General features: G+C 34.3%; 3 protein-coding genes and 3 pseudogenes across 6 annotated transcripts; 5 read left to right on the top strand and 1 right to left on the bottom strand.

Annotated features, from left to right (window-relative positions):
• Positions 1-174: 174 nt before the first annotated feature.
• Positions 175-2,860, bottom strand: ugt-53 (glucuronosyltransferase). The gene is made up of 8 exons (NM_071370.5): positions 2,695-2,860; positions 2,450-2,648; positions 2,276-2,401; positions 1,657-1,731; positions 1,508-1,614; positions 1,044-1,458; positions 588-713; positions 175-539 (listed from the first exon to the last, which is right to left on the bottom strand). The coding sequence occupies exons 1-8, from the start codon at positions 2,836-2,838 to the stop codon at positions 184-186; spliced, it is 1,548 nt and encodes a 515-aa protein (NP_503771.1). The 5' UTR covers positions 2,839-2,860; the 3' UTR covers positions 175-183.
• Positions 2,861-3,862: 1,002 nt separating this feature from the next.
• srj-49 (Serpentine Receptor, class J) lies at positions 3,863-5,953 on the top strand (the record flags this gene model as incomplete). Its single annotated transcript, NM_071369.1, has 5 exons — positions 3,863-4,051; positions 5,011-5,379; positions 5,426-5,527; positions 5,572-5,741; positions 5,791-5,953. The coding sequence occupies 5 exons, from the start codon at positions 3,863-3,865 to the stop codon at positions 5,951-5,953; spliced, it is 993 nt and encodes a 330-aa protein (NP_503770.1).
• A 378-nt stretch (positions 5,954-6,331) lies between these two features.
• srj-44 (Serpentine Receptor, class J) lies at positions 6,332-7,640 on the top strand (the record flags this gene model as incomplete). Its single annotated transcript, NM_071368.1, has 5 exons — positions 6,332-6,520; positions 6,642-7,019; positions 7,067-7,168; positions 7,209-7,378; positions 7,427-7,640. 5 exons carry the CDS (start codon positions 6,332-6,334, stop codon positions 7,638-7,640), a joined length of 1,053 nt encoding a protein of 350 aa, NP_503769.1.
• A 322-nt stretch (positions 7,641-7,962) lies between these two features.
• Positions 7,963-9,257, top strand: T03D3.10 (annotated as a pseudogene). The gene is made up of 5 exons: positions 7,963-8,154; positions 8,264-8,641; positions 8,687-8,788; positions 8,832-9,001; positions 9,050-9,257. Coding segments are annotated over exons 1-5 (1,050 nt in total).
• A 704-nt stretch (positions 9,258-9,961) lies between these two features.
• On the top strand, positions 9,962-11,185 carry T03D3.9 (annotated as a pseudogene). The gene is given in 5 exon segments: positions 9,962-10,150; positions 10,169-10,540; positions 10,590-10,691; positions 10,739-10,908; positions 10,951-11,185. Coding segments are annotated over 5 exon segments (1,068 nt in total).
• A 699-nt stretch (positions 11,186-11,884) lies between these two features.
• T03D3.8 lies at positions 11,885-13,049 on the top strand (annotated as a pseudogene). Its single transcript is given in 6 exon segments — positions 11,885-12,073; positions 12,116-12,310; positions 12,312-12,482; positions 12,527-12,628; positions 12,674-12,843; positions 12,887-13,049. Coding segments are annotated over 6 exon segments (990 nt in total).
• The last annotated feature ends 77 nt before the right edge of the window (positions 13,050-13,126 follow it).

The raw sequence follows: 13,126 nt of genomic DNA, 5'->3' as shown, positions 1-13,126 counted from the left end.
AAAACTTCTAAAATTTATAATAAATTCCTAGAAATCTCTCGAAGGTTGTGGAAATTTCAGAAAATTGACCGGAAGCTAGTAGAAAACCTGTCAACTTTTAAAAAAACTTAGAATCGTTCGGAATGTATAATGTGTGTCTTCAATTGTTTGTTACGAATTCTTGTCTTATATGGTAAAAATTCTTCATTCACTCTTGATCTTTCTAGATGGTAAATTGATTGTTCTCAGAACAGTGTGAAGAATAATAAAAAGTATACAAAAAACCAGCAATAAAATATCTCCGCAGTAATAATAAAACGGGCTCAGCTCAGCTCCGGGTAGTTTCAGCACTCTTCCCAGACCAGGATTTCTCGCTGTAAACTCCAACCAATGAATAAATGTGTCGTTCGCCTTATCCGGTTTCTCCAGAATCATCTTTGAAATCGATCTCGCATTTGAAAGGTATTTCGGGTTTTCAAGAAGTTCGTGCAAAGCGGATTCAATGTTTTTGGTTGTCAATTTGTCTCGATCAAGTAAGAGACCCATTCCACGATCTCTTGCTAAATTAGGAAAAAAACTTTAAAAATTTAAATAATGTCATATCGTACTATTCTGTGCATTATTTTGTTGATCGGCAAAAAGTGGGATTGACAGAACAGGAACTCCTGCGGTTGCAGTCTCCAGGTACGAATTTAAGCCCATATGACTGATGAATAGTTTAACACGATTATCATCTAAATTGTATGCTTTTATTGAAACGTATTTCTAGCTCAGGCCTCTAGGCCTAAGTTCGGCCCAAACAGTAATAATTTGGATCAGGCTAAATTAGGGCAAAAGTTGGGCAAGACTTTGGCGAAACTTGGATTCAGGCCGCGCCAAAATTCTACCCAAGTTTGAGTCGAAATAAGAAAAGTTTGGATCAAAGTTTGGCAAGAGTTGGTTAAAACTTGGGTAAAACTTTGGTGCAGCCTGAATCCAAGTTTTGCCAAAGTCTTGCCCAACTTCTGATCCAAGTTAATATTTGTGGGTTAAACTTGGGCAAGAAACTGCAGAGAAGGACTCACGGAGAAGTTCGGTTTGTGGCAACCACTCGAGTCGGTGTATATTCTCAACTCCTTGGAAAATATCTGCATCCAATTCCAAACTATCATACTTCCAAAGAAATGTCACATTTGGAAACTTTTTGAATGCTCCCACAAAGTTTCTTCTTATTGGGAGCGGCATTTTTGCTGTAGGAACTTGGGTTCCAAATGAGAATAGTACATATGCTGATTTAGGAACCGATAGTATTTTCTCGAATTCATCGGGTAGTTGTTTCGCTTTACGAATCGCCATTCCTCCAATATATTTGATTTTTGGGCTCATTGGGCGCTGTTGTTCAAGGAAATCATGACTGTTTACAAAAATAATGTCAATTCCTCGTTCAATTGTTCCAACATCAGGAAAATTGTTCCCAAATCGTTTTGTTATGAGATTATTCTAAAATTTATTCGAAAATATTAAAGTGTTTCACTGCTCTTAATCTTACATATTTCCTATCCATATCTGGCGATATGGCATAGTGATAGTATGTGAGCCGAATTAAATTAAAAATTTTGTCATACAACGAGCTGTCATGTTCGGGGTAAAGGGAAGCTGGAAACTATTTTTGTGTTCAAATTTTCAGAAGTTCCTCACTTCCATAAACACTTGCCACTGTTGGAAGTCCAGCGCTAACAATGTGTGGCAAAAATATCGGAGTCGCAATTAAACCTTAAATCACGTGGTGTCAAAATGTCCCATTTCGTTGTGATCTACAAAAAATGCGGGAATTTTGACGCAGACTTCTTAATTGATTTTGCATGGTTAAGAACGTGCCTACGTCACTTTTTTTGTTTGAGAAAAAATTCCCGCATTTTTTTTGGAGGTCAAACCGTAATGGAACAGCCTGGCACCACGTGTGAATATGAATTTCAATAGCTATTTGTTAATTAAAGGTGGATTTTCCGGTCAAAGTTTTGGCACATTGCCAAAATTTCGAAAAATATGAGCTTCTGAGGAAATCCAGAATAATGTCGCATGTCCCGACCCCTACAACGGTTTAATGCAAATAATTGAAAAAAAATACAGTATAAAAAAAAAGTGGCCGACTTCCAAAATTTTGAGTGGCAAAAACTGAGCTATGGTCACTTTTTGACAGTAAATAAACATTTTCAAAAATTTTTTGAAAATTTTTATTATAATATTCGGCCATTTCGGCACCATCGGAGTAGTCTTTAACAATTTCCCCACTGGCGCTACTTCACTTTTAACGTACTTCCAATTGACGGAATTCCAGCAGCTGTCATCAGAATATTTCCACAAGGATCATAGTCACTACTGAATCCGATATCATATTTGCCAGATTTCAAAAATTCAATCAGCTTCAAATCGTTAATTGCAACTGAAATAATTTTAATTTCTGTTTGAATTCCAACTCTTACCAGCTAACTTTTACACAACTGATAGCCAGATTCGTGGAATATTTCAAATTCTCCAAGCGGAGTAGGAGATTTCTCAAACATGTTGGAAAAATGATTTGCATTCTTTTTCCAATAATCAGGATCAGCATGTCTATTGTAATAAATTCGCCGAACATCCGGAAATAAATCCAAGTTTGCAAGTTCATTATACACCGCAAAAACAACATCCTAAATATTTGTTTAGAGGAAAATTAATTAAAAATGGAAAGCTAACCACATTGTGACCTCTTGCCAAAAGTTTTCCAATTGTATTTCTCAAATATGCAATATGTGATGGACCGATTACAGCGTAATAGAACAAAATATTCAAACAACTTGAAAAATTTATTAATACTGTCAGAAATATTAGTAGACGCATTGTAAAATCAAAAACTGACTAGAACACGCTCCACTTTCTAATCAATTTATAGATAAGAGGGCGGATCATTGAGCACATCAATAATAAAACAAAACTGATAATAAAAAAATGGACTGTCAATTTACACGCTGTGTCAGGCTGTTTCGGTTTGATCTACAAAAAATGGGGGAATTTTTTCCCATGCGAAATTAGTTAAGAAGACTGCGTTTAGACGCGTCTAAATTCCCGCTGTTCATGAAGGTAAAACCGACATGGGACACTCTGACACCACTTGAATTTACAGATTCTATACGTTTTTGTGTAAACACATAGTATATAACAATTTCCGAAAATCATTGCTGTCTGCCGGTTCGCCAATTTGCCGTTTGCCGACTATTAAATTCGTCGGAAATGTTTAGAGGGATTTTTTATAAGACGCACTTAAAACTTTTTCCATTTTCTTGGGATATAATTACTGGAATATTCAATTCCGGAAATTTGCCCCTGTATCAAACATCCAACAGATAATATTGGTTTTGTTATGTATCTGATAAAATGATATTTTGATCCCAATTGTATGTGACTGCTCAATAAGATCACTGATCACAGGTAACATAAACCACGGATTTGCACCAGTATCTGAATATTGTGATAAGAAACAACTGATAAGATAATGAAATTGATAATTATTCACTTTTTGAGCGAGATCAAATATCAAGCTCCGTTTTGAAATAAGTAGTCATGAGACACCCCACGAAATGGGAACTGAAAGAAAAAGGGCCCCGCATTCTGTAAAAAAAATGTTTTTCTTATTTTCCTAATTATAAGTTGTCTCCCAGAATTTTTAGGCAAAACAACTATACTGATACTTATACTTCCTATAATAATTACCAAGTATGGTATTTGAATGAAATCAATAGGGAATATATTCGAACAATAATAATAATAATGGTAATACTATTATTATTATTATTTCAAATCAATATAAAGTAAAGTTTCTAGAATTTCCGTGTTTAACAGCATTATTAAATTTGAATCAAATATAATGCTTGAAGACTGGGTTTTTTACTATTTACCAAGAATTTTTTGCGGATTTACCTATGTCGTGAATCCAGTTTTTATCTATTTGATTTTCACTGAAAAATCATCTCAATTTGGCAATTATCGTTTTTTGCTGCTCTTCTTTGCGGTGTTCAATATGATTTATTCTGTGATGAATTTTTTAATTCAGATCGTAAGTTAATATCTGAAAATATTTTTTCTCCGTAGCATCTGTGAATTTTTTGCCAAAAATGACACAAAATTGTTTCAATAAACCCAGGTTTTCCGATTTTTTTGATTTTTTTTTCAATTTCACCACAAAAAATAGATGGTTAAAAAAATCAATAATTTAAGATTTATTTTCGATTTTGTTGGGGGAAAATATCTGTACATTTGAAAAAAGCCTGAAAATAAAATAAAAAAACAGTGTTTAGTGGGATATTCAAAATTCATGAGAAAAATTTTCAGCCGAAAATTGAAATGTTTTGAGAAAAAAATTGGTACAAAATTCAAATTTTTCATGAAAAAAATGGAAAAAAATTCAAATATTATTTTTCAAAAAATTTCAGCAAAATATTCAAATTTGGTAGGGTATTCAAATTTCTTCAGAAAAATTTTGGCGGAAATTCAAACTTACTGAGAAAAAGTTTGGCGGGAATTTGAACTTCTTCAGAGAATTGTTGGCGTGAATTTAAATTTTCTAAGAAGTAGTTTGGCGGGAGTTCAATTTTTTTCGGAAAGGGAATTCAAATTTCTTAAGAAACTTTTTGTCGGGAATTCAAATTTTTTCAGAAAATTTTTGGCGGGAGTTCAAATTTCTTCAAAAAATTTTGGGGGGCATTCAAATTTTCTGAGGAAAGTTTTGGCGGGAATTCAAGTTTCTTCAGAAAAAATTTGGCGGGAATTCAAATTTCATCAGAAAATTTTTTGGGGGTGTTCAAATTTTCTGAGAAAAGTTTTGGCGGCGGGAATTCATTTTTTGAGAAAACCTCCTGAGAATAAACGTATCGCGGTCGTTTTTGAACGAATTGACATCAGCTTTCTGCCACATACCCCTGTCTGAAGGAGCAAGTTCGCCCTAGAATGGCACAAAATTCGCATATAATTTTTCCTAAAACTTTTTTTACTGAATTATATTTTTTAGTTTTTTAGGATATTCACTCATACCGTTACTGTTTCTTTTTGTTTCTAAAAAACAACTGGTTTCCCCAATCACCTCAATTAAACTTCCATCTACTGCTTGCTCGTTGCTCGATGCTTGCTGCCAGCTATGGAGTTCTCCTGATTCACTTTATATATCGCTATCTCATAATGAGCAACTCAACTCTGACAAATGAAAAGTTCCATTGGTATTTAACAGGATCGGCTGTTATAATAATGTTATATTTTTGGTTTTGGTACTTTTTATGTTGGTTTTCTGGCGAAGCGAATTTAGAAACTCGCCAGTATATTCGAGATTATTTTCAAAGCACGTTTGGCTCTGATTCAATGGATTCTAGTATGTTGACCGCATTATATAATGTTTGTTGAACAAGTTTGCAGTTTGACTTAATTTTTTGATTTGCAGGAAGCTTCACTGGAAACAAAAATTCGATCTTGGAATCTCATTTCATCAGCCTCAGCTCTTTCAATTTTGTCAATAATTACATTTTTCATTTTGGCACGATTGGTAAAAAATTGCAAAAGCTATTAATTCTTCAATTTTTGTTCTAGATAATGCAAAAGCTTGAAAACTTATCAGTAACATCTAGTGTGAAGACTTCAAAATTTCAATTTGAGCTTCTAAGAGCCCTTATTGTTCAAACGGTGGTACCAATTTTCATAAGCTTCTCTCCGTGTTTTTTATGTTGGTACAGTCCCATTTTTGGAATCCAATTAAACAGGTATCCAAATATCACCGAAAAAAGAAAATTTAAAAAAACGGAAATTCAGAGGATTTAACTACTTTGAAGTCAGTGCTCTGGCGGTCTTCTCTTTTGTCGATCCAGTAGCTATAATCCTATGTGTTCCTATTTTTCGAGCTCGAGTTTTTTGCAATCGTAAAAACATGCCAACGTCCAAGCAACCTACGAATCATGGAGATTATCAAATCTAAAATTCCTTTCTTCGTTTCATACTTAATTGTATCGTAGTTCCATTGAATTATAAATTAAAAATATAATACATTTTTCCGTTCACTTGGTGTTTCCACTGAAGGAAAACGCTTACATTTTGAAAGTTGATAACGCAACGTTTTCTTTTCAGATTATTCATTTAGTTTCTGTTTTCTGAACTACAGTATCTAAAAAAAATATAATGGCTCGTCACCCTGTCTTGGGATTTGGGTTCTTCATACGTTTCCTACGATTCAAAAACATGTATAGTGGTTATTGGAATACGCCCACTAACTGTGTAAAGGGATTTGTATACTTCTCAGCTTCGTCGGTATCTAAAGAAAGCATTGTCTGAAAACAAGAACTGTGCTCACTTTACGATGTTTGAGGACTGGATTTACAAGTATCTACCAAGAACATTTTGTGCCCTAACTTTCTTGGTGAATCCTATATTTATTTATCTGATTTTCTCAGAAAAGTCTTCAAAGTTTGGAAACTATCGATATTTGTTGTTGTATTTCGCTATTTTCAACCTTCTTTATTCAATCATGAATGTTTTGGTTCCACTGGTAAGTGTCTCATACAGTATAGGTATCTATGTAGATCTTAACTCATAAAACATTCTTAACGTGACGTCCTTGATTGTGCCGGCTGCCAACTCTTTATAAGAAATTTTTAACACATTTCCAGGACATTCATACCTTCGGCTACTCATTTTTCTTGATTGTCAGACACGGCTGGTTTCAAACTGAAGGAAATAGTTCTCAACTGAATTTCCATATGCTCATTGCTCGTACTTCCTCTGTATCGTCTAGCTACGCAGTTTTAATGAGTCACTTCATTTATCGATATCTTGTGATCAGTGATTCAAGTTTAACAAGACATCACTTCCATTGGTTTATGACTGGATCCGTTTATATGTTGTTTGCATATTTTTCTGTGTGGCACGCAACGTGTTATTTTCCCGGCAAAGCAAATTCGGAACTTCTCGAATATGTTAGTGAAGATTTTCAAGAAAATTTTGGAATGGATTCAAGGAATTTGAATGTGATTGGAACACTGTTTAGCGTAATCCACTAGGAATTTATCAAAAAATTTAGACTTCACAGGTTTAGGTAGGATCTCACGAAACTACCCTACGGGCATGGACGGCTATGTCGATTTGGTCAACAATTTCTATTGCATCAATCATAACATTTTTCGTGATGGCTGGACTTGTAAGAGAGACTTGCAGATTTGCAGTAATTTTGATTTCAGGTTATGCGAAAACTCAGGAAAATGACTGTGAGAACAAGCCAAAAGACATCACAATTTCAATTTGAGCTCCTCAGAGCTCTAATTGTTCAAACGGTCACCCCAATCTGCTTCAGTTTCTCACCGTGTCTACTATGTTGGTATAGCCCAATATTTGGAATCAAGCTAGACAGGTGAACTTTAAAAATTGACATTTAAAATTAGCTTCTTCCATTTTTCAGATGGTTGAATTATCTCGAAGTGACCGCTTTAGGGCTGTTCTCTTTCATGGACCCAATTGCAATTATTCTGTGTCTTCCCATATTTCGTTACAGGATTTTCAACGTCATTAATTGTATTGCAAGAGCCTGTGCCAAAAATCAATCAGATAACGATTCGAAACGAGAAAATTCAACTCAAACAATTAATTTGCGGAAGGCAATTTCTATTCATTGAAATTCTTAATTTTGATAGCATGTTCAATGAATTTTTCTTTTAAATAAATATTTAAATTTTGTTTTTGTGTACAAGATACATGAAAAAATTAAATTTCTAATAGTGTTCTAGTTTTTTTAGAGCAAAATGTTTTCGTTCTGCTCTCTGAACAACTGTGTGTTCAGAAAATATTATGATCGCTCGTCACACTGTCTTGGGATTCGGGTTCTTGATACGCTTCCTACGATTCAGACATATTTTGGTTATTGGACTACGCCTACTGTCTGAAGTCTACCTGGCTTCAAAACAAACATTTTATGAAAACAAAACCCGTACTCAATTTATGATGCTTGAGGACTGGATTTACCTGTATCTGCCAAGTACATTTTGTGCCTTAGCTTTTCTAGTAAATCCCATATTCATCTATCTGATTTTTACGGAAAAATCGTCAACATTTGGCAACTATCGATTTTTATTATTGTATTTTGCTATTTTCAACCTTCTTTATTCAATCATGAATGTTTAGGTTCCACTGGTAGGTTTCATATACTCTAAGATGCTTTGGAAATCGATTAGACTCGATGTCCTTGTTTTTGTCGGCTGCTGACCCTCTGTAAAATGTTTAACAAGAAACACATTTCCAGGATATCCATACCTTCGTCTACTCGTTTTTCTTAATTGTCAGACACGGCTGGTTTAAAACTGAAGGGGCCAGTTCTGAACTTAATTTCCATATGCTCATTGCTCGAACTTCGTTTGTATCATCTAGCTATGCAGTTTTATTTAGTCATTTCATTTATCGATATCTTGTGATCAGTGATTCAAGTATAACAAGACATCATTTCCATTGGTTCATGACTGGATCTTTTTTAATGTCGTTTGCTTATTTTTCTGTGTGGCACGCTACTTGTTATTTCTCAGGCAGGGCAAATTTGGAGCTTCTCCAGTATGTTCGTGAAGATCTCCTAGAAAATTTTGGAATTGATTCAAGGAATTTAAATATGATTGGAACATTGTTCAGCGTAGTTTACTAGAATATTAGAAAAATCTAAAATCCATAGGTTTAGATGGGATCTCACGAAACTACACAAAGAGCGTGGATTGCTATGACGATTTGGTCAGCAATTTCTATTGCATCAATAATAGAATTTTTTGCGATGGCTCGATTGGTGAAATAATTATAATCTAAAAAACAACAAATTTAAGTTTCAGATAATGCAAAAACTAAACAAAATGAATGTAACAGCGAGTCCAAAAACATCAAAATTTCAATTTGAACTACTCAGAGCATTAATTGTACAAACAGTCATCCCAATCTGCGTCAGTTTCTCGCCGTGCTTGCTATGTTGGTATAGTCCAATATTTGGCGTGAAATTAGATAGGTGAAGCTCGAAGTGTGTTTTTTTTTAATATTTCAATTTAATTCTTAGATCGTTCGATTATGTCGAATTAACCGCCTTGGGCCTATTCTCTTTTGCAGACCCAATTGCTATCATCTTTTGTCTTCCCATATTTCGGTGCAGGATTTTCAAGGCCATCAATTGTATCACAAAAACCTGTGCTAAAAAAGAAACAGATAACAACCCTCCACAACAATTTCCGATTCCAAGAATTACTGTGCGAAACTCAATTTTATGAAATTGAATATTTTTATCGTGACGCGCTCTGTTGAAAAATATTGCAAGATTAAAGTTTAAGGATATTTTTTCAAATAAACGTATAGCTCTTCATTTTTTCCCTACGCAATTTAACTCATTGAATATTTCTTTATAAAAAAAAGCCAAAAACATGGGTTCAAGCATTCTTTATTTTCAAGCATTCTTTAATTTTCGAAAATGAAGATTCAAAGTTTTTCCAGGAATTTTCAGTAGTACAAACATTCTTGCAGTTTTAGAACTTTTTTCTAGAACATTTTTAAACCTTCCAAAAGTTTTCCAGATATACTAGTAGTTTCAAGAAGTTTCCAGAAATTTCCATAACCATCCTGAGTGTTCCAGGAGTTTTTTTAAGCATTCCCCAAATTTAAATTTGTTATTTACAGTTAATATTGAAATACAACTGTAGTAGCGCAGTGATCTTACAGTTCTATCACCCAAGCAGTATCACCCAAGCAAGTAGAGTACTACTAATCCTGTCGTAGAATAAAAATCATATCTGCTTTAACTACAGTCACGCTTCAATTACTGAAACAATAAGTTTTTCTCGTCCTGGCATTCGGATACTTGATATGTTTCCTCTTACTGGGGAAAAATGAAATTGTTATTGGGATACGCCCACAAAACTAAAAAGGAAAATTGTATACTTCCCGTTTTGCCTTTCTTAAAAATAATACTTTCCCCACAATGATTGACGACTGGATTTACATATATTTGCCATCAACTTTTTGTGCCTTAGCATTTCTAGTGAATCCCATATTTATAAGTTTGATTTTCTCAGAAAAATCGGTGATTTTTGGCAATTATCGATACTTGTTCTTGTATTTTGCAGTTTTCAACATGATTTACTCAATAATGAATGTTTTGGTACAACTTATAGCAATAAAGTTTTAGAAAATCCACAATTACCGTTACTCGTTTCTTGTGTTTGTCAGATACGGTTGGTTTCAAACAAGCAGCTCTGAGTTTAATTACCATATGCTCACTGCTCGCTGCTCGTTTATAGGATCTAGCTATGCAGTATTATTAAGCCATTTCATATATCGTTATCTTGTAATCCTTAATTCAAGTCTAACAAGGCATCACTTCCCGTGGTACATGACCGGGTCATTTTTATTGATAGTGGTTTATTATTCTTTATCGTACGCTACGTGTTATTTCCCAGGCAAGGCAAACTTGGAGGTTCTCCAATATATTCGTGTGGATTTTCAAGAAAATTTCGGAATAGATTCAAGGAATTTGAACATTATGGGATCGATGTTCAGCGTAATCCTTTTCTTTTTTTTCCTTAAAAATCATGACTTTAATGTTTTAGGTAGGATCTGACACAACAACACTGAGGGCATGGAAAACCATCATAAGTTTGTCAACAATATCCATCGCATCTATCACATCCTTTTTTGTGATGGCTCGATTGGTAAAAAATTTCTGACTAAAAAAAAAATGAACAAGTGCAGTTTTCAGATAATGCAAGAGCTCAAGACAATGTCAGTGAGAACAAGCCAAAAAACTTCACGACTTCAATTTGAGCTCCTCAGAGCCCTAATCGTTCAAACAGTCATCCCAATCTTCATTAGTTTTTCGCCGTGTCTGTTATGTTGGTATAGCCCGATATTTGGCATACAGCTGCACAAGTAGGCGCTAAGAAGTGTTCAACTTAATCCTCCCATATACAGATCGTTCAATTATCTTGAAACCATCGCTTTGGGAGTGTTTTCCTTCGTGGACCCTATCGCTATCATTCTTTGTCTTCCCATATTCCGCGGCAGAGTTCTCAACGCCGTCAGTTGTAATACAAAAACGAACCCAGAAAATCAAGCAGATAACAACTCTCAACGACAACCTCCAGTTTCAAGTAATACTTTGTTAAATGCATACTTTCAACGAAATACAATATTTTTTCACAAATAAATGTTTAATTTATAATTTTTCGTGTACATGGTAAATGAAAAAATCTTAAATACGTAAAACTTTGGTGCACGCCGCATTCATATAAATCTTCACCATTTTAAGTGTCCGCTGACTTTAATCGAGTCATTAAAAAAACCAGATATTTATTCTACTGAAAGGTTTAAATTGACTTTCAAATTGAGCAAAAACCTCATCCAACCATGTTCTGTTTCAAATGTTCATCATAACCGTCTAATATGACAAAATATCTCAAAAAATTACTCTTGAACTCTTTTAGACGATTTTAAAAGTTCAGCGGAATTTTTAACGAAAAAAATATTCCACAATGTATTCGTAATGTCTATTTTTTAAATCAACATTGCATTCACCTATTAGTGTGGTTTCTACAAATTGATGCGTTTTCTGTCGAGTCGATTGATTCGTTTTTGAAGTTTAATTTCAAAAAGTTTTTTTCAAAATTGAATGTTATTGTATTCAAGACTCCTAGGAATAATACGGTAATCACTGAAACAGAAAAATATCTAAGAAAGTTTTATTGTTATGAAAAATATCATTTTGCCTTGTCCTGGGATTCGGGTTTCTAAAATGTTCCGAATACGACTAAACGTATATAATTGGTATTAGAATACGCCCACCAATTGTGAACTGCGATTCAAATACTTCCTTTTGCCAGTTTCATCAATACATAATTTCCCCATAATGTTTGACGACTGGATTTGTTTATATTTGTCATCAACTTTTTGTGCCTTAGCTTTTCTAGTGAATCCGATATTTATACATTTGATTGTCTCAGAAAAGTCGGCAGTTTTTGGTAATTATCGATACTTGCTTTTGTGTTTTGCAGTTTTCAACATGATTTACTCAATGATGAATGTTTTGGTTCCGCTGGTAGGTTTTACAATATTACAACTTAAAGCAATAAAGTTCCAGGAAATCCACAACTACCGCTACTCATCTGTGGTGTTTGTCAGATACGGTTGGTTCCAAACAAGCAGCTCTGAGTTTAATTACCATATGCTCACTGCTCGCTGCTCATTTATAGGATCTAGCTATGCAGTCTTATTAAGTCATTTCATATATCGATATCTTGTAATTCTCGATTCAAGTCTAACAAGACATCACTTCCCACATGACTGGATCGTTTTTATTGTGTTTGGTTTATTATTCTTTGTGGTACGCCACGTGTTATTTCCCAGGCAAGGCAAATTCGGAGCTTCTCCAATATATTCGTGTGGATTTTCAAGAAAATTTCGGAATAGATTCAACGAATTTGAACATGATGGGATCGATGTTCAGCGTAATCCATTTGTTTTATTAAAAATCATGACTTTAATGCTTTAGGTTGGATCTGACAAAACGACTCTACGGGCATGGGAACTCATAACAAGTTTGTCAACAATATCCATTGTATCTATCACATCATTTTTTGTGATGGCTCGATTGGTAAATAATTTTTGGATAAAAAAGAACAACTGGTACATGGTTCAGATAATGCAAAAGCTCAAGACAATGTCAGTGAGAACAAGCCAAAAAACTTCACGACTTCAATTTGAGCTCCTCAGAGCTCTAATTGTACAAACAGTCATTCCAATCTTCATCAGTTTTTCGCCGTGTCTACTGTGTTGGTATAGCCCAATTTTTGGTATACAACTGAACAAGTAGGCGCTGAGAAATTGTTCAACTTAATCCTCTTATTTTCAGATCGTTCAATTATTTCGAATCCATCGCTTTGGGAGTGTTTTCCTTCGTGGACCCTATCGCTATCATTTTTTGTCTTCCTATATTCCGCCGCAGAATTCTCAACGCAATAAACTGTTTTTCGAAAACCTGCAATGAGAATTCAACGATTTTTATAACTTTGTGAATCTGTCTGTCTATTTGACGATTTGTCTATTTGAGAAAGCTACAGAATTTGGAAATTCCATTTCAAAAAGTGTGTTC

The sequence above is a fragment of the Caenorhabditis elegans genome, chromosome V (genome assembly GCF_000002985.6).
Source record: "Caenorhabditis elegans chromosome V".
NCBI classification, from domain to species: Eukaryota; Metazoa; Nematoda; class Chromadorea; order Rhabditida; family Rhabditidae; genus Caenorhabditis; species Caenorhabditis elegans.
This window is presented reverse-complemented; position numbering and strand designations above follow the sequence as displayed.